This window comes from Papio anubis, chromosome 6 (assembly GCF_008728515.1).
Source record: "Papio anubis isolate 15944 chromosome 6, Panubis1.0, whole genome shotgun sequence".
Taxonomy (NCBI): domain Eukaryota; kingdom Metazoa; phylum Chordata; class Mammalia; order Primates; family Cercopithecidae; genus Papio; species Papio anubis.
The window spans coordinates 78,988,630-79,007,419 of NC_044981.1; the positions used below are offsets into that span (position 1 = coordinate 78,988,630).

The window sequence follows — 18,790 nt, forward strand, 5'->3', positions numbered from 1 at the left end:
ATAGCCATACAGCATGAACTGTCTTTTCTTTGGTTTCTTTCAACCTAATGATTTTGAAATTCATTTATGTTATTACATAAATGTAATGGTTCATTCCTTTTTATTGTTGAGTAGCACTGTATAATATATGTATGTCTTGTTTTGTTTATGTACCTATTAATGAATATTTAGTTTATGTTTTTTTCTATTATGAACATTTTTGAACATTCATGTGCTAGTCTTTGTATGGACACTGGTTTTTATTTCTCTTGGGTAAGTATCCAGGATATGATCTTAGTGGGTCGTAAGTTAGGTGTATGTTCAACTGTTAAAGTAAAACAGTAAATGTAAAATGGTAAAATCATTTGACGTTTTACCATTTTACACTCCTATCAGATGTGTATGGGAGTTCCAGTTACTGTACATCCTCACTAATACTTGATACCATCAGTAGTTTTAATTTTAGTGAGTCTAGTAGGTCCAAAAGGTATCTTACTGTGATTTTAGTTTACATTTCCTCAGTAACTAATGACATTGAGAATTTTTTTATATCTTTGTTAGCCATTTAATATCTTCTTTCGTAAAGTGTCTGTTCAAATCTTTTGTACATTATAAAAATTGAGTTGTCTTCATTACTGAGTTCTTTATATGTTCTTGATAGGCATCCCTAAAACATAAATACATGTACTTTCTTCTCCTCTGTGACTTGTATTTTCATTCTTAATGATGCCTTTTGAATAGCATGAGTAATTTTGATGAAGTCCAACTTATTAACGCTCTCTTTTAAAGTTCATGTTTTCTGTATTTTATTTTATTTTTTTGCAGTTCTTATGTACTTTTAATGAGCTAGAAAATGCATACTATAAATAGAATATACAAATGATTTTATACAGATAAAGCATTAAAAAATCACAAATTCTATATTTGGTTATCCACAGTCTATAAAATAATACTTCCAAATTACATAGTTTTTTTTTATTATTATACTTTAAGTTCTAGGGTAAATGTGCACAATGTGCAGGTTTGCTACATATGTATACATGTGCCATATTGGTGTGCTGTACCCATTAACTCGTCATTTACATTAGGTATATCTCCTAATGCTATCCTTCCCCCCCTCCCCCTCCCCACAATAGGCCCCGGTGTGTGATGTTCCCCTTCCTGTGTCCAAGTGATCTCATTGTTCAGTTCCCACCTATGAGTGAGAACATGCGGTGTTTCGTTTTCTGTTCTTGCAATAGTTTGCTGAGAATGATGGTTTCCAGCTGCATCCATGTCCCTACAAAGGACACGAATTCATCCTTTTTTATGGCTGCATAGTATTCCATGGTATATATGTGCCACATTTTCTTAATCCAGTCTGTCACTGATGGACATCTGGGTTGATTTCAAGTCTTTGCTATTGCGAATAGTGCTGCATTAAACATACGTGAGCATGTGTCTTTGTAGCAGCATGATTTATAATCCTTTGGGTATATCCCCAGTAATGGGATGGCTGGGTCAAATGGTATTTCTAGTTCTAGATCCTTGAGGAATCACCACACTGTTTTCCACAATGGTTGAACTAGTTTGCAGTCCCACCAACAGTGTAAAAGTGCTCCTATTTCTCCACATCCTCTCCAGCACCTGTTGTTTCCTGAGTTTTTAATGATTGCGATTCTAACTGGTGTGAGATAGTATCTCATTGTGGTTTTGATTTGCATTTCTCCGATGGCGAGTGATGATGAGCATTTTTTCATGTGTCTGTTGGCTGTATGAATGTCTTCTTTTGAGAAGTGTCTGCTCATATTCTTTGCCCACTTTTTGATGGGGTTGTTTTTTTCTTGTAAATTTGTTTGAGTTCTTTGTAGGTTCTGGATATTAGCCCTTTGTTAGATGAATAGATTGCAAAAAAAATTTCTCCCATTCTGTAGGTTGCCTGTTCATTCTGATGGTAGTTTCTTTTGCTGTGCAGAAGCTCTTTAGTTTAATTAGATCTCATTGGTCAATTTTGGCTTTTGTTGCCATTGCTTTTGGTGTTTTAGACATGAAGTCCTTGCCCATGCCTATGTCCTGAATGGTATTACCTAGGTTTTCTTCTAGGGTTTTTATGGTTTTAGGTCTAACATTTAAGTCTCTAATCCATCTTGAATTAATTTTTGTATAAGGAGTAAGGAAAGGATCCAGTTTCAGCTTTCTACTTATGGCTAGCCAATTTTCCCAGCACCATTTATTAAATAGGGAATCCTTTCCCCATTTCTTGTTTCTCTCAGGTTTGTCAAAGATCAGATGGATGTAGATATGTGGTATTATTTCTGAGGACTCTGTTCTGTTCCATTGGTCTATATCTCTGTTTTGGTACCAGTACCATGCTGTTTTGGTTCCTGTAGCCTTGTAGTATAGTTTGAAGTCAGGTAGCGTGATGCCTCCAGCTTTGTTCCTTTGGCTTAGGATTGTCTTGGCAATGTGGGCTCTTTTTTGGTTCTATATGAACTTTAAAGCAGTTTTTTCCAATTCTGTGAAGAAAGTCATTGGCAGCTTAATGGGGATGGCATTGAATCTATAAATTACCTTGGACAGTATGGCCATTTTCACAATATTGATTCTTCCTGTCCATGAGCATGGTATGTTCTTCCATTTGTTTGTATCCTCCTTTATTTCACTGAGCAGTGGTTTGTAGTTCTCCTTGAAGAGGTCCTTTACATCCCTTGTAAGTTGGATTCCTAGGTATTTTATTCTCTTTGAAGCAATAGTGAATGGGAGTTCATTCATGATGTGGCTCTCCATTTGTCTGTTACTGGTGTATAAGAATGCTTGTGATTTTTGCACATTGATTTTGTATCCTGAGACTTTGCTGAAGTTGCTTATCAGCTTAAGGAGATTTGGGGCTGAGACGATGGGATTTTCTTAATATACAATCATGTCATCTGCAAACTGGGACAATTTGACCTCTTCTTTTCCTATTTGAATACCCTTTATTTCTTTCTCTTGCCTGATTGCCCTAGCCAGAACTTGCAACACTATGTTGAACAGGAGTGGTGAGAGAGGGCATCCCTGTTTTTGTGCCAGTTTTCAAAGGGAATGCTTCCAGTTTTTGTCCATTCAGTAGGATATTGGCTGTGGGTTTGTCATAAATAGCTCTTATTATTTTGTGATACATCCCATCAATACCGAATTTATTGAGAGTTTTTAGCATGAAGGGCTGTTGAATTTTGTCAAAGGCCTTTTCTGCATCTATTGAGATAATCATGTGGTTTTTGTCTTTGGTTCTGTTTATATGCTGGATTACGTTTATTAATTTGCATATGTTGAACCAGCCTGGCATCCTAGGGATGAAGCCCACTTGATCATGGTGGATAAGCTTTTTGATGTGCTGCTGGATTCGGTTTGCCAGTATTTTATTGAGGATTTTTGCATCGATGTTCATCAGGGATATTGGTCTAAAATTCTTTTTTTTTTTGCTGTGTCTCTGCCAGGCTTTGGTATCAGGATGATGTTGGCCTCATAATTCTGTATTTTAATTAAGAAATCTTTGCCTAGTCCTTGTTTTCTTCTAGAAGCTTTATAGTTTTAACCTTTATATTTAGGCCAATAATTCTTTTGATTTTACTTCTAGGCCTGCTGTGAGGCATATTATCTACTACTGAATAACAAATTACTCCAAAATTTAGCAGTTAAAGCAACAAATAAATTTCTGGTCTCACACAGCTTGTAAGTCATGAATTTGGAAGTGGCTTAGCTGGATGGGTCGGGTTCAGGGCCTCATGAGGTTATAGTCAAACCGTTGGCCATGCCTGTAGCCCTCAGTGGTCTGGGGCCAAAGGTTCTGCTTGCAGGGTGGCTTACTCACATACCTGTTGACAGAAGGTCTCAGCTTCTTGCTGTATGGAACTCTCTACAAGGCTGTCTGGTGTCCTCACAACTTTACTCCTGGCTTTCTCTAGAGCAAATGATCTAAGCAAGAACTAGTCAGGAAGACATCAAGGTGTTTCTTATAACTCAGTATCAAAATGTCACACCATTGCTTCAGCTTCATTCTATTCATTAGAAGTCTGTCTCTAAGTCCATCTCACACTGAAGGTGATAGGAGTTGATTTATATCTTTTTTTTTTTTTTTTTAGGTGGAGTCTCCCTTTGTTGCCCAGGCTGGAGTGCAGTAGTATAATCTTGGCTCACTGCAACCTCCACCTCCCAGTTCAAGTGATTCTCCTCCCTTAGCCTCCATAGTAGCTGGGACTACAGGCATGTGCCACCGTGCCTGGGTTTTTTTTTTTTTTTTTTTGTATTTTTAGTAGAGATGAGGTTTCACCATGTTGGCCAGGCTGGTCTCAAATTCCTGACCTCAAGTGATCTGCCCACCTTGGCCTCCCAAAGTGTTGGGATTACAGGCGTGAGCCACCACGCCCAGCCAATTCATACCTTTTTAGGGGATGAGTATCAAAGAATTTGTAGGCATATTTTGAACAACTAATTGAGATAAAGTTCAAAGTTCATTTCCTTCCCATGTGGATATCCAGTTGTTCTACCATAATTTGTTGAAAAGATTTTTTTAACCCATAGGTGGCATTATGAGTTCTACTTTCTTTTCCAGATGAATATTATTCATATTTCAAAAGCAAACTGAATTTTTTAAAAGTCAAGCCTACAGCAAAAGATTATTAAAAATACATAAATGAAAAATTCAAATGATGGTATTAATTCTAATAATGTACTTTCTATAAGTCTGCATTTTCAATTTTCAATTGCAATAGTTAATACAATCTTCGGACATTAATGTTGGAAGACATCTAAGACATTAGCTAATTTACCTCAGTTGTATTATAAATATTGAAGCAGAAGTGTTAGGAAACTAAATTAATGGTTCAGGATATAATACAAGATACAGGCAGATCTGAGAATATTAGCTATTTAATAGCCTGGCTTGGTAATCTAACAGTCAAATTAATTTTTTTTTTTGAGATGGAGTCTTGCTCTGTTGCTCAGGCTGGAGTGCAATGGCACAATCTCAGCTCACTGCAACCTCCACCTCCTGGTTCAAGCAATTCTCTTGCTTCAGCCTCCTGAGTAGCTGGGATTACAGGTGCCTGTCATCACATCCAGCTAATTTTTGTATTTTTAGTAGAGATGGGGTTTCACCATCTTGGCCAGGCTGGTCTCAAACTCCTGACTTCAAGTGATCTGCCCCCCACTTGGTGTCCCAAAGTGCTGGGATTACAGGCATGAGCCATTGCACCCGGCCACTTTCCTTTTCTTGTAATGTCTTTGGTTTTGAAGTTAAGGTAATGCTGGCCTCATAAAAAGAGTTAAGAAGAATCTTCTCTATTTCTATCTTCTGGAAGAGACTGTCAAGTGTTGGTATAATTTCTCACTTAAGTGCTTGGTAGAATTCACCAGTAAACCCACGTGGGCCTGATGTTTTTGTTTTCAAAGGTTATTATTGACTTAAGTATCTTTAATAGATAGAGGCCTATCCAGGTTGTCTATTTCTTCTTGTGTGAGTTTAGATAGATTGTATCTTTCAAGGAGTTGGTCCATTTCATTTAGTTATCAAATTTGTGAGCACATAGTTGTTCGTAATATTCTCTAACCTTTTTAATGTCCATAAGATCTGTAGTAGTCTCCCCTCTTTAATTTCTATTATTAGTAATTTATGTCCTTTTATTTTTTTTCTTAGTCTGGCTAGAGACTTATTGATTTTATTGATCTTTTCAAAGAACCAGCTTTTGGTTTCATCATTTTTTTCTATTGATTTCCTGTTTTCAATTTCATTGATTTACGTTCTAATTCTTATTATTTCTTTTCTTCCATTTACTTTGAACAATTTTCTCTTCTTTTTCTTGTTTCCCAAGGTGGAAGCTTAGGTGACTGATTTTAGATCTTTCTTCTAGTATATGCATTCAATACTATAAATTTCCCTATAAGCACTGCTTTCAATGCATCCTACACATTTTGATAAGGTGTATTTTCAGTGTCATTTAGTTCAAAATATTCTTAGATTTCTCTTGAGCTTTCTTCTTTGACCCATGTGTTATTTCGAAGTGTGTTTAATTTCCACCTATTCTGAGATTTTCCAGTTATTTTTGTTACTATTTTTAGTTTAATTCCACTGTGGTCTGAGAGCAGATGGTTGTATGATTTCTATTAGTTTAAATTTGTCAAGAATCGTTTTATGGTTCAGATTGTGGTCTCTACTGGTGAATGCTCCCTGCAAGATTGAGAAGAATGTGCACTCTTCTGCTTTTAGATCAAGTAGTCTATATAGATATATGTCCATTATATCTAGTTAATGGTGTTGATGAGTTCACCTTCATCCCTACTGATTTTCTGCCTGCTGAATCTGTCCATTACTGATAGAGGGGTGTTGAAGATCCAACTCTACCAGCAGATTTATCTATTTCTCCTTGCAGTTCTAGCAGTTTTTGCCACACATACTTGTTGATTGTCTGCTGTTAGGTGCATACACATTAAGGACTGTTGCGTCTGTTTGAAAAATTGACCTCTTTATCATTATGTAATGTCCTTCTTTATCTTTGATAACTGTCCTTGCTTTGAAGTCTGCCATGCCTGGAAATTAATATAACTACTCTTGCTTTATTTTGATTAGTGTTAGCACGGTATATTTTTCTCCATCTCTCTACTCTTAATTTATGTGTATCTTTATATTTAAAGTCTATTTCCTATAGACAACCTATAGTTGGGTCTTGTTTTTAGATCTACTCTGGTAATCACTGTCTTAATTGATGCATTTAGATTACTGAAGTTAAAGTGATTTTTGGTATAGTTGGATTAGTATCTACCATATTTGTTACTATTTTCTATTTGCTGCCTTTGTTTTTTGTTACTATTTTTGTCTTCCACTCTTTTTCTACCCTTTGTGGTTTTAAATGAGCATTTTATAAGATTCCATTTTCTCTCCTTTCTTAGCATATCAATTACACTTCTTTTTTACTTTTTTAGTGGTCGCCATAGAGTTTGCTATGTACATTTACAACTAATCCAAGGCCACTTTCAAATGACACCATAGTGCTTCATTGATAGTGTGAGTATCTTATAATAACAAAACATCCAAATTCCTCCCTATTATCCCTTGTATCATTGCTGTCATTCATTTCACCTATATATAAGCATATATGTATATACTTTATATAAATACATAAACATATATTATTGCTATTATTATTTTGAACAAACTGTTGTCTGTCAGAACAACTAAGAATAAGGGAAATAAAAGTTTTTATTTAACCTTCACTCACTCTTCTTTTGATATTCTTCCTTTCTTTATGTAGACCCAAGTTTCTGACCCATATGATTTTCCTTCTCCCTATAGAACTTCTTTTAGCATTTTTCACAAATGCAGATCTACTGGCAATAAATTCTTTCCCGTTGTGTTTGACTGAGAAAGTCTTTATTTCTCTTTCACTTTTAAAGGACTATTTCACATGGTAAAGAATTCTAGGTTAAGTGGGTTGTCTCAACACTAAACATTTCCCTTCTCGTTTGTATGGTTTGTGAGGTGAAGTCACACATAATTCTTATTTTTTTCTCCTCCATAGACAAAGTGATTTTTCCCTCTGGCTTTTTCATGATTTATTTCTTCACCTTTGATTTTCAATAGTTTGAAAATTATATGCCTCAAGGTAGTTCTGGGGGCATTTATTCTACTTGGTGTTCTCTGAGTTTCCTGGATATGTGGTTTGATGTCTGACATAAATTTGGGAAAATTCTCTGTCATTATTATTTCAAATATTTCGTTCCTTTCTCTCTTTTCATTCTGGTATTCCATTATACATATATGACACCTTTTGTTGTTGTCCCACAGTCTTATTCTGTTCTGACGTTTTGTTTTGTTTTTAGTTGTTTGTGTTGTCCCACAGTCTTATTCTGTTCTCACGTTTTTGTTTTGTTTTTAGTCTTTGCTCTCTTTGCTCTGTAGTTTTGGAGGTTTCTATTGATTTGTCTGCAAGCTTAAAGATTGTTTCCTCAGCCATGTCCTGTTTGCTAATAATCCCACCGTGGTTTTGATCTCTAGTACTTCTTTTTAGTTCTTTTTCAGGATTTCCATCTCTCTGCTTACACTGCCTATCTGTTCTTGCATGCTGCCTATTTTAGCCATTGCAGCCCTTAGCTTATTAATCATAATTGCTTTAAATTCCCAGTCTGATCATTCCTTCATCCCTGCCATGTCAGGTTCTGATGCTTGCTCTGTCTTTTTGAACGTTTTTTTGGTCATTTACTATGACTTGTAATTTTTTTCTCAATAGCTGTACATGATGTACCAAGTAAAAGGAACTGCTGTAAATGGGTCTTTATTAATGTGGTGTTAAGGTGTGGGGAGGTCAAGTGTTCCATTGTCCTGTGTTTAGGTCCCACTTTTTAGTGAGTCTATGCCTCTGGATTGTGAACTTCACAAATGCTTCTTGGTTTTTCCTCTTGGACAAGATAGATGCAGTGGGCTAGAGTTGGGTATTTCTCTTGCCCTACACCAGTTAGGCTCTGATAAAATCTCAGCACATCAGGTGAGACTCTGGTTAAGTAGTTGCTCCTTCTTAAGAACAAGAGTGCTCTGGCGTATTTCAAAATGGTTCCTTTTCTTCTCCCCGTCCTGGAAGCACAAGCAGATTTTTCCCTAATATTTACTATAGGAGCCTAGTTGAGCTCCTGGAGGTAAAACAAAAGTGGTGCTCCCTATGACTGGGTTCCCTAGGAGTTTTAAACTCTCAGACTTGGCCACATTGAGCCTCCAACAATTCATCAATTACAGTTCAAATCTTCCTACTTCAACACTAGTTCCTATGGCAGTTTCCATTCATGAGTCTCTGTTCCAGTAATCCACGACTCCTTGTATTTGGCTGTCTCCCCAGTCTTGGGGGCAGAGGTTTTCTCTATGTCTTCACGTCTCTTGTGGATCCCAGAAGAGCTATTGAGTTTTCAGTCTGTTCAGTTTTGTACTTATTTTTAGGACAGAGTTGTGACTTCTAAGGTCCTTCCATGTGGAACCAGAAACCAGAAGTCAGATTTATCTACCCAGACTTTTCAGGGACACTGACTCTAAGCTCATTCTACTCCTTGGGGACCCGTAATGTCACTAAAAGTTCTAGCTGTCTGAGTGGAGGCTTTATGGGGATTAAGTTATAAAAGGAAATTAGATCCAGTGACTACACAAGACTATCTGTGGTTATATCCTCAGTTTTCTGAATGCATAGTTTGAGTAGATATACTTTAAAACTAGCAGAATCCGCACTGTTTTTCTGATTTCTGCAAAGATACAGGGGTAGAAATTCCATCACATCCTCAGTATACTTGCATATTTGTTTTATGAAAAGATGTATGTATTTGAGAGGTTAACAGTAGATTATAAACTTAATCAGGTGATAACTGCTAGTGTGCAGGTTTCCAGATACATCCTCATTTACCAGAAGAAAATCAACGCAGCTCCTGGTACCTCATATGTAGTTACAGAACTATGTAATGCTTTTATCTCTACCTCAATAAGCAGAAACCACTGGAAGCAGTTTTCTGTCATCTAGCAGAGATGCCATTAAAGCCTCACTGTCTTATTTCAGGGATATCAACCTCTTGGCTGTTATACTCCCATAGGATATCATTTCGATGATATAAGGTTGAATGTATGTAGTGGGCAAGAACTGAAGGTATCTTAGCTGCCTTGATAAGTCACATGCATGTCAAAGTATGGGAGACAGAATCCATGAAAATTCAGAGATCAGCCACCTCAATGAAGTTTCTAAGGGCCCCGAAGTCTGTGCATTTCAGAGAAATTCCTTCCATGTCAAAGAGAAATTTTGTACCTTGCACTATTTGTAACCAAAAAGGGGCAGAAGTCTGCTACGCTGCTTTGGTGGCAACATAGAGGACATGTGTATGTGCTGCAAAGCATTTGGTATAGTGTCATATATGAGTCAGGCCCAGACTAAGGGAAGACTCTGCAACTTCTCCAAACTGATGCCATGTGGGGCTCTGTTTCAGCAGATCTAAAGGTACTCAAAGCGTGTACAGAAGATTCAAATGCTGTAGAGTGCCTTTGGTGCACTCCAATACAGGCCTCCAGTGCTTTGGAGTAGAGCCATGTCTTCTTCAAACAGTAGCTAATCTCCTTTGGAAAAAATGCTCTTGGTTTACTTTTATCTCAGTTTACCTTGGTTTATTTTTACCTACCTTTTACTTTTAGAGACTTAAATTTTGACCAAAGAACATCAAGTGATCATCAGACCTAAAGTGGGTGTTATCTAACGTACCAAACAATAAAGTTGAACAAGTGCAATCATACTCCATTATCAAAAGAAGTAGTCTATAAGAGACAAGCTTCAAGCAGGCTGTGAATAAGCAGGTAGATTGTATGAACAGATGGTTCATATTCTCAGTGCATCTTTCTCTTTCCCATTTCTTCCTCAGATTATACCATGGACTCTAGAGGAGTTCCCTATCACCAGCTGACTGAGGAAGAAAACATTCAAATTTGGTTTAGAGATGGTTCCTCATGTTGGCACCACCTGGAAGTGAAAAGCTGAATAATGTCCCCACAAAGGGATGGCTTTGACATAGAAAGAAATCTTCACAGTGAGTCAAATTTCCAGAAATATATCTATCTAATTTTCTACTTTTTGGAAAAGGAAAAATAGTAAGACACATTGATCTACACCAAATTATGTGTAGCAACTAACTGTTGGCCTGGATGATAAGGTACTTGAAAAAAATAAAACTGGAGGATTGGTGACAAGGAGGTCTGGAGAAAAGGTGATGGATGGACTTCTCAGAATGGATAGAGAGCATGAGACTATCTTCATCCCACTTGAATAAAAACCAAAGGGCATATCCCACAAAATGGCTCTTGCTAATCAGAGGGCTAAGAGAACTCTATAGGAAGTGGGCATGATATCAGGAACGGAGGTCATGAATAGGCTGAACAGCATAGGCTTCCCATCGCCAAGGTTTATATGCCTATCATCACTGCTGAGTCCTCAGTTGGCCAATACCCTGGATCAACAGTGAGCTTTCATTGCAACACAATAGTCCAAGGAGACAAGCCATCCACCAAGTAAGAGGTTGAGGATTAATTCCTTTTACTAGGGTGGCTAGCAGCAATCTGTCTACACGAGGATTAGCACCCAGTTATCCTAGATATGGATTTACCATCTCTGCCCACATCGTTCTGCCAGTATCGCCATCTGTGGACTTACTCACTATTATGGTATTCCACACAATATTGCCTGCCAAGAAGTGAGACAAGAGACTCACCCTACAGAATTCATCAATCTTACCGTGTATCCCATCAGCCCAGACATGTTTCAGCTGTTCCACCTACCGAGTAAGTTAATAACACCATCATTGTAGCAAGCAAAAAGTTTGATAAGATCTTTGAAAAGAAGCATAAATGCTGCATTTATGACACCATTTGTTAGTTCGTTTGGATGCACCTAGAAAAACAGAAAAATTTAATATTAGCTGCATATCAAGTCATAATTTTTCTTGAATCACATTAAAATGTCTCGAACGACTACTAAGAAATTCATGAATATTCTACAAACGTTGGCAATTCATTTAGTAACCCTACCAATATCAAAAGATGGACTACATATGTTTTTGCTTCAATTTAAGTCAATGAAGTTAGTCTTATCAATTAAAAGACAGATATATGTGCATATATATATGTCTTTATATAGATTAATCCATAGATTATTCAAATTTAACTTTTGAACATCTGGTGTTTTGTTACTTTTACTGTTATGTTACATTTCTTCCACTTCTCCTATCTAATAGTTTCTGTGAAAGAATTCAGACTCCAGGGTCCTGCAATGACTCAGTGTGGAAGAATAGCATGGGGAATACCTTAGTCAGCTACCTCTAAAATAACTCTAGAGACTCATAATTGTTCATCCATTCCAAACTACTCTAATCATCAACACAAAGGTGCATAATTTCTCCCTATTCCTCAATCCTTTTCTTTTTCCCTTTATGACCTTCTCTTTCAAGACAGAATCCTTACTAAGGGCAAGGAAAGTAAAGAAAAATAAATGAAAAAAAGAAAAACAAATTAAAAGGCAATTCAACAGATACTTAGTGAAGTCTTTATTGTAAAATAAAGTCTTTATTGTAGTGAAGTCTTTATTGTAAAATCTGTTAAAAAAATAAGGTGGTTTGCTGCTTTTATGAAATTTCACAGGAGTTAGGTGTTGTGATTAGCACCCAATTATAGACTAAACCATACAATCGTAACAGAGACACTAAGTTACTAAAATTTGAGGAAAATCTTTGTTGTAGGCAACTACCAAAATACAAAAAGGCTGAACAATATGAGTTAAGAATGTCTCTAATGTCAAAATATTTTATTTCCATGAATCAGATTTCAGATTTTTTTTTTTTTTTTTGAGACAAGAGTCTCATTCTGTTGTCCAGACTGGAGTGCAGCGGCATGATCTCAGTTCACTGCTATCTCTGCCTCCCAGGTTCAAGCGATCCTCTCACCTCAGCCTCCCAAGTAGCTAGGATTACAGGCATGCACCACCACACCTGGCTAATTTTTTTTTTTTTGGTATTTTTAGTAGAGACAGGGTTTCACCATGTTGGCCAGGCTGGTCTCAAACTCCTGACCTCAAGTGATCTGCCCGCCTTGGCCTCCCAAAGTTTGGGATTAAAGGTGTGAGCCATGCCCAGCCTCAAGCCTCTTCAAAATTAATTTTTTTATTTTAAGATAATTCTAAATTTACATGCAGTGTAAGAAGGAACACAGAAAGATCCCATATACCATTTACCCAGTTTATCCTAATGGTAACATCCTATAAAACTATAGTACAATATCATAACCAGGATATTGACAATGAAACAATTCACTAATTTATCTAAGATTAAACACAATTCTTTGGTGGATAGTGTGTGATTTAAGCAATCCACATAAAATGGTTTCTAGGCCAGGCATGGTGGCTCATGCCTGTAATCCCAGAACTTTGGGAGGCCGAGGCAGGCAGATCATGAGGTAAGGAGATCGAGACCATCCTGGCTAGCACGGTGAGATACCATCTCTACTGAAAATGCAGAAAATTGGCCAGGCATGATGGCGGGTGCCTATAGTACCAGCTGCTTAGGAGGCTGATGCAGTAGAATGGCGTGAACCCGAGAGGCGGAGCTTGCAGTGAGCGGAGGTTGCGCCACTGCACTTCAGCCTGGGTGACAGAATGAGACTCCGTCTCTAAAATAAAATAAAATAAAATAAAATAAAATAAAATAAAATAAAAGATTTCTAACAGCAAGTCATTTAGCTGCCTGAAGGCACATCTTGCAGATACTTCATCGTGTCAAGTACAATAGGAAGCCACTATCCTACACAGAACATGATGTTCTAAGAATGTACCATTCATATTTTTCCATGAGGTATGTAAACACCTGGTAAACTGCTTAGAAAAATCAGGGGGAACCTAAACAATCCTTACCGATCTTAACAGTCTAAACTAAGTATTCATCTAAATGAAGATCTACAGTTGCTTCCCAAGGAAATCTTTGGATTTACCTGTAGCCCATCTTCAAATGAAAGACAACATTGATTGTGTAAGAAACATTTTCTAGTGAGATACATACATCAAATTCAAGCAGTGCATCAATTTGTCCCTGCAGTATTGGCATACTCTTTAGTAGCTTTTCGGGAGCCATTGTCCTCATTACACCATCAGCCCTACAGTAAAAAAAAAAAAAAAAGATACAATTTCATTGGATATGGACAATTCAAGACCATATGCATTGTTCTAAGCTATTCCCCCATACCACCCCATTTTCTTATTAATCCCGTGGGATCAATTTGAGGCATTACAAGGTTGTAGTCGTTTTCCCTCTCTATCTATTATCTATTCTTATTCCACTGCACAGGCAATGCTTGTTTATTTTCTATCTATACTGCCCTTAGGAAGAAAGCAATGCGGTCTGGATAAAAGAGGCAAGTTGCATTTCTGAATGGATTTTTCTAACTCTGTAATAAAGGTAATAGTGTTGAAAAGTATGTTTTCTTTTCTTTCTTTCTTTTTTTTTTCTTTCTTTCTTTCTTTTTTTTTTTTGAGAGAGTCTCCCTTTGTTACCCAAACTGGAGGACAACGGCATGATCATAGCTCACTGTAATCTTGAACTCCTGGGCACAAGTGATTCTCCTGCCTCAGCCTCGTGAGTAGCTGGAACTACAGATGCATGCCACCACATCCGCTTAATTTTTTAAAAATTTGTTTTGGTAGGGATGGGAGTCTCACTATGTTGCCCAGGCTGGTCTTGAACTCCTGACCTCACAGTCCTCCCTCCATGATCTACCAAAGTGCTGAGACTAAAGCCATGAGCCACTTTGCCCAAAAAGATAAACTTTCTAAAAAGCCAGTTTTTTTTCTTTTTTTGAGAAAGAGAAAACATGTCTGAGAGGTTTATAAAACACATATGACTTGGAGTACAGGGTTGATGCTATTAACCATCAAGGGAAGAAAAATGCATGCTGATAAGAACACTTTTCCCAAACAAAGGTTAAGAGTTTAGCTACAGAAGATGAGATTGAAGGTTAATGCTGATGTCAGAGGGTGCACTGCCCCATCTCCACCTTCAGGTCTCTTAGCAAGCCCTTGTATCCAGTGATGGTGATGGTTGAGAAGCAGCAGTACAACTTTCAGGGTCTCTCCCAGACCAACAGTGGAGAAAGCAACCCGAAGTGTCCACATGTGTTCATACAGGGGGGTAGAAGTTTCTAGGAAGGCCATGGACCTATTGCAGAGGTCACAATGCAGCTGGGAACATCAGCAATGGTTGCACGGTGCCATGTAAGAAGTTAGAGGAAGGCATATGAACTAGAATCATCTCTCGTGAGAAGAGGGTGAAGGAAAACACCTACTATAATAAAGTATTCATCTACAATAAATTATTTTCAATATGCAAGTTGATGTTTTTCACCACCATGGTAAAAAAAAAAGTAGCCCAAAACTAAGGTTAGGTTAGCCATTGCAAAAATAAAGTTACATCTTTTTGTGTGGATTCTTGAGACTAAAAATATTAAAGCTGCTCTAGTACCTTGCATTATTTCAAATAAGGAACAGATATAAGATATGCACAAATATGTGGCTGAATGCTTCTGACTAGATTTATACAACTATTTAGAGGGAAATAAATGGTAATTATAGACAAAATTCAAGTGTTTCTGTTTCAGTGAGGTTTTCTTTATTGGTAGTATCAACAATTAGTTTGATTATGGTGTGTGCATGTGTGTGTTTATGTACGTGTTTTCTAGGATGATACTATCCCTCAAAAACAGATCAAAGTTCAGATTCACCTCAATCAAAAAAACATTCATATAGCTATTGTCTATTTTCCATCTTTTTTGTTGTTTTTTTTTTTTTTTTTTTTTTTAGACACAGGGTCTTAGAGACAGGGCTGCCGAGGTAGACTGAAATGGCACGAACGTAGCTCACTGTAGCCTCAGTCTCCTGGGATCAAGCAATCCTCCTGCCTTAGCCTCCCAAGCAGCTGGGACTACAGGCATGCACCACCACACCTGACTACTTTGTTTGATTTTTAGTAGAGAGAAAGTCCCACTACATTGCCCAGGCTGGTCTTTAACTCCTACATTGCCCAGGCTGTTCTTTAACTCCTGAGCTCAAATGATCCTCCCAGGTTGGCCTCCCAAAGTACTGGGATTACAGGTATCACTGTGCCAGGTCAAATTGCTATTGTCACCTACAGTCACTATACTTTTAAGTGAATCTTGTCTTAATTCCCTCCTTCGTAAATTATTTGCAGGTACATACATGTTTAAAAATTTTGAGTTAATTTTAACAAATAAAATGTTATATAATTTGTCCTGGGGTTAGAGAGAAGAAAAAAATGTGATAGAATATAAACTGAGAAGCAAATCAGATTTTTCTGCATGAAGATATAAATAAAATAATGCATATTACAACTTCAAGGCTAACTTCTACAATATTATTTATTGAGTTTCTTTTTTTAGGTTATTGTAAACTGGGCCTTCAAGAAAATTAGCTGGCATTTAAGCTTAGTTAAAATAAATCAAGTATGCCTCAAGGACTTATTCTCCTCTAATAAATATAAGAAAGACAAAAACATACCCTTTCTTCACCCTGGCAAAATCAAAGGCCATCTGTCTGTAAGAAAAAGCCTTTTCATTCAAATATCTACTATAGCGCCTTATGAAGGTAGACATATCATAACCTGGGGGAGTGGAAAGAAGAAATAAAACTAATTAATAAAACACCTTCAACTGTGCTTTGCATACTACTATTTTTTTTAAACTCTCTAAATGGTAATAGTCCTAGGATAGGGTCAATAACTGTGTCAGACCTCATTTAAAATCCTGCTTCTAGGCAAAAAACTTTTGACATGAGGCATTCCAGGATGATTCAATTACTTATTCCACCATTCCAGTACATAATATGTTTTTAAATTTTCCTTGAATTTTTGTTCATCTTTCAAATAATAGCCAGTTTCAGACTTAATTCATGCAGCCATCTGATAATGTTCCATTTGCTTGATGTGCTTTCTTTACACATAACAGATAAACAGTGAATATGATCAATGAGCAAATGAATGCAGTTCAAACCCTATTAATCCACACGAAAAATTTATTTAAGACTGGAATCACTTTTTTTTTTTTTTTGAGACGGAGTCTTGCTCTGTCGCCCAGGCTGGAGTGCAGTGGCCGGATCTCAGCTCACTGCAAGCTCCGCCTCCCGGGTTCACGCCATTCTCCTGCCTCAGCCTCCCGAGTAGCTGGGACTACAGGCGCCCGCCACCTCGCCCGGCTAGTTTTTCGTATTTTTTAGTGGAGACGGGGTTTCACCGTGTTAGCCAGGATGCTCTCGATCTCCTGACCTCGTGATCCGCCCGTCTCGGCCTCCCAAAGTGCTGGGATTACAGGCTTGAGCCACCGCGCCCGGCCATGGAATCACTTTTTTTAATTGAGAAGGCATTGTTTATTTCATTGTCTCCTGTACCTTCATAAAAAACAACTGTGGGTCTAGCACACCCACTATTACTTTTTAAGGTAAACATGTGGTAAAAATCCCCAAAATAAACTTAATATATATTTTATATGCTGAGTTGTCTATAATTAAATATTTTAAAGCTATATTTAAATGTAATTATTTTTACATTCTTAAATATTCAATGAAGCTATCAGTTGCAATGATTTTGGATTAATAGTCTCACTTCAAAAATCAAAGCATTGGCAAAAGATTATAAAATACAAATATTCTCACCATGGGATCCACTTTTGTCCAAAAAATTGCTGAGATTGAACAGTGTATTTCTGGAAGCCAAATACTGAATAAATCTCTGAAAAACAAAAATTAGAATTAAATATACATATGCTTAAATCATACCTTTAAACAATTTCTGATACTAAAGGGATTTTTTTTTTTTTTGACAAATTCTCATTGTGATCTCTTTTGCTCAGTTATAAAGTTTCCTAGAATGCTGAATGTCTCTGAAAGGAAAAAAAGCTTTGTGAATTAGAATTAAATTGTATGATCTTTCATTTCTGCACATAATGGAAATACTACAATTTATTAGGATTCAGTAGACATCCTACATAAAATTGGTAATTTTAATTTTATCAGTATTTTCCAAAATAAACATCTTATGAATGCAATTTTCACTCAAAGATTCAAAGGAATCTTTCCTATGGGAAAAATAATTCTATTGTTTTTTCTTCTAACATTTTTGCTTAAAAATAGGTTTACATGGTATATCCATTTCTTGAACCTATAATTTTAATACAGGCATATCTCATTTTATTGAGCTTTATTTTTATTGCACTTTTTGCAAATTGAAGATTTGTGGCAACCCAGGGATAAGCCAGTCTATCAGTGCTCACTTTGTGTCACATTTTGGTAATTCTCACAATATTTCAAACTTTTTCTTTATTATTATATCTGTTTTGGTGATCTGTCATCAGTGATCTTTGGTGTTACTAATGTAATTGTTTTGAGGTGCCACGAACTGTGCCCATAAATAATGGCAAACTTAATCAGTAAATGTTGCGTATGTTCTGACTGCACCACCGCTGGTTGTTTCCCTGACTTTCTCCCTCTCCTCAGGCCTCCTTATTCCCTGAGACACAACAATATTGAAATTAAGCCAGCTAATAACCCTACAATGATCTCTAGATATTCAAGTGAAAGGAAGAGTCACACTCTCACTTTAAGTCAAGAGCTAGAAGTGATTAAGCTTAGTGCGAGTGGCATGTCGAAAGCTGAGAAAGGCCAAAAGCTAGCTCTCCTATGCCAGTTAGTCAAGTTGTAAATATAAAGGAGAAGTCTTGAAGAAAATTAAAAGTGCTACTTTAGTGGACACACAAGTGATAAGAAAGTGAAATAGCTTTCTTGTTGATATGGAGAATGTTTTAGTGGTCTGGATAAAAGATCAAACCAGCTACAACATTCCCTTAAGCCAAAGCTTAATTCAGAGCAAGGCCCCAACTTTTTTTCAATTCTAGGAAGGCTGAGAAAGGTGAGGAAACTGCAGAATAAAAGTTGATGCTAGCAGAGGTTAGTTCATGAGGTTTAAGCAAAGAAGTCATCTCCACAATATAAAAGTACAAGGTGAAGCAGGAAGTGCTAATGAAGAAGCTGCAGCAAGTTATCCAGAAGATCTAGCTGACATAATTTATGAAGGTGGCTACACAAAACAGATTTTCAATGTAGGCAAAGCAGCCTTCTACTGGAAGAAGATGCCATCTAGAACTTTCTTATCTAGAAAGGAGAATATAGTACCTGACTTCAAAACTTCAAAAGACAGCCTGACTCTCTTGTTAGGGGCTAATGTAGCTGATGACATGAAGTGGAGG

General features: G+C 37.0%; 1 protein-coding gene across 1 annotated transcript in view; it reads right to left on the reverse strand.

The window, feature by feature from the left end:
* The window catches only part of LOC101009624 (clathrin coat assembly protein AP180), a 170,631-nt gene that overhangs the window by 107,184 nt on the left and 44,657 nt on the right, over positions 1–18,790 (reverse strand). The window contains 4 exon segments of the mRNA XM_031667289.1: positions 11,279–11,390; positions 13,546–13,639; positions 16,053–16,155; positions 17,202–17,277. Of these exon segments, the coding sequence (XP_031523149.1) occupies positions 11,279–11,390; positions 13,546–13,639; positions 16,053–16,155; positions 17,202–17,277 (385 nt within the window).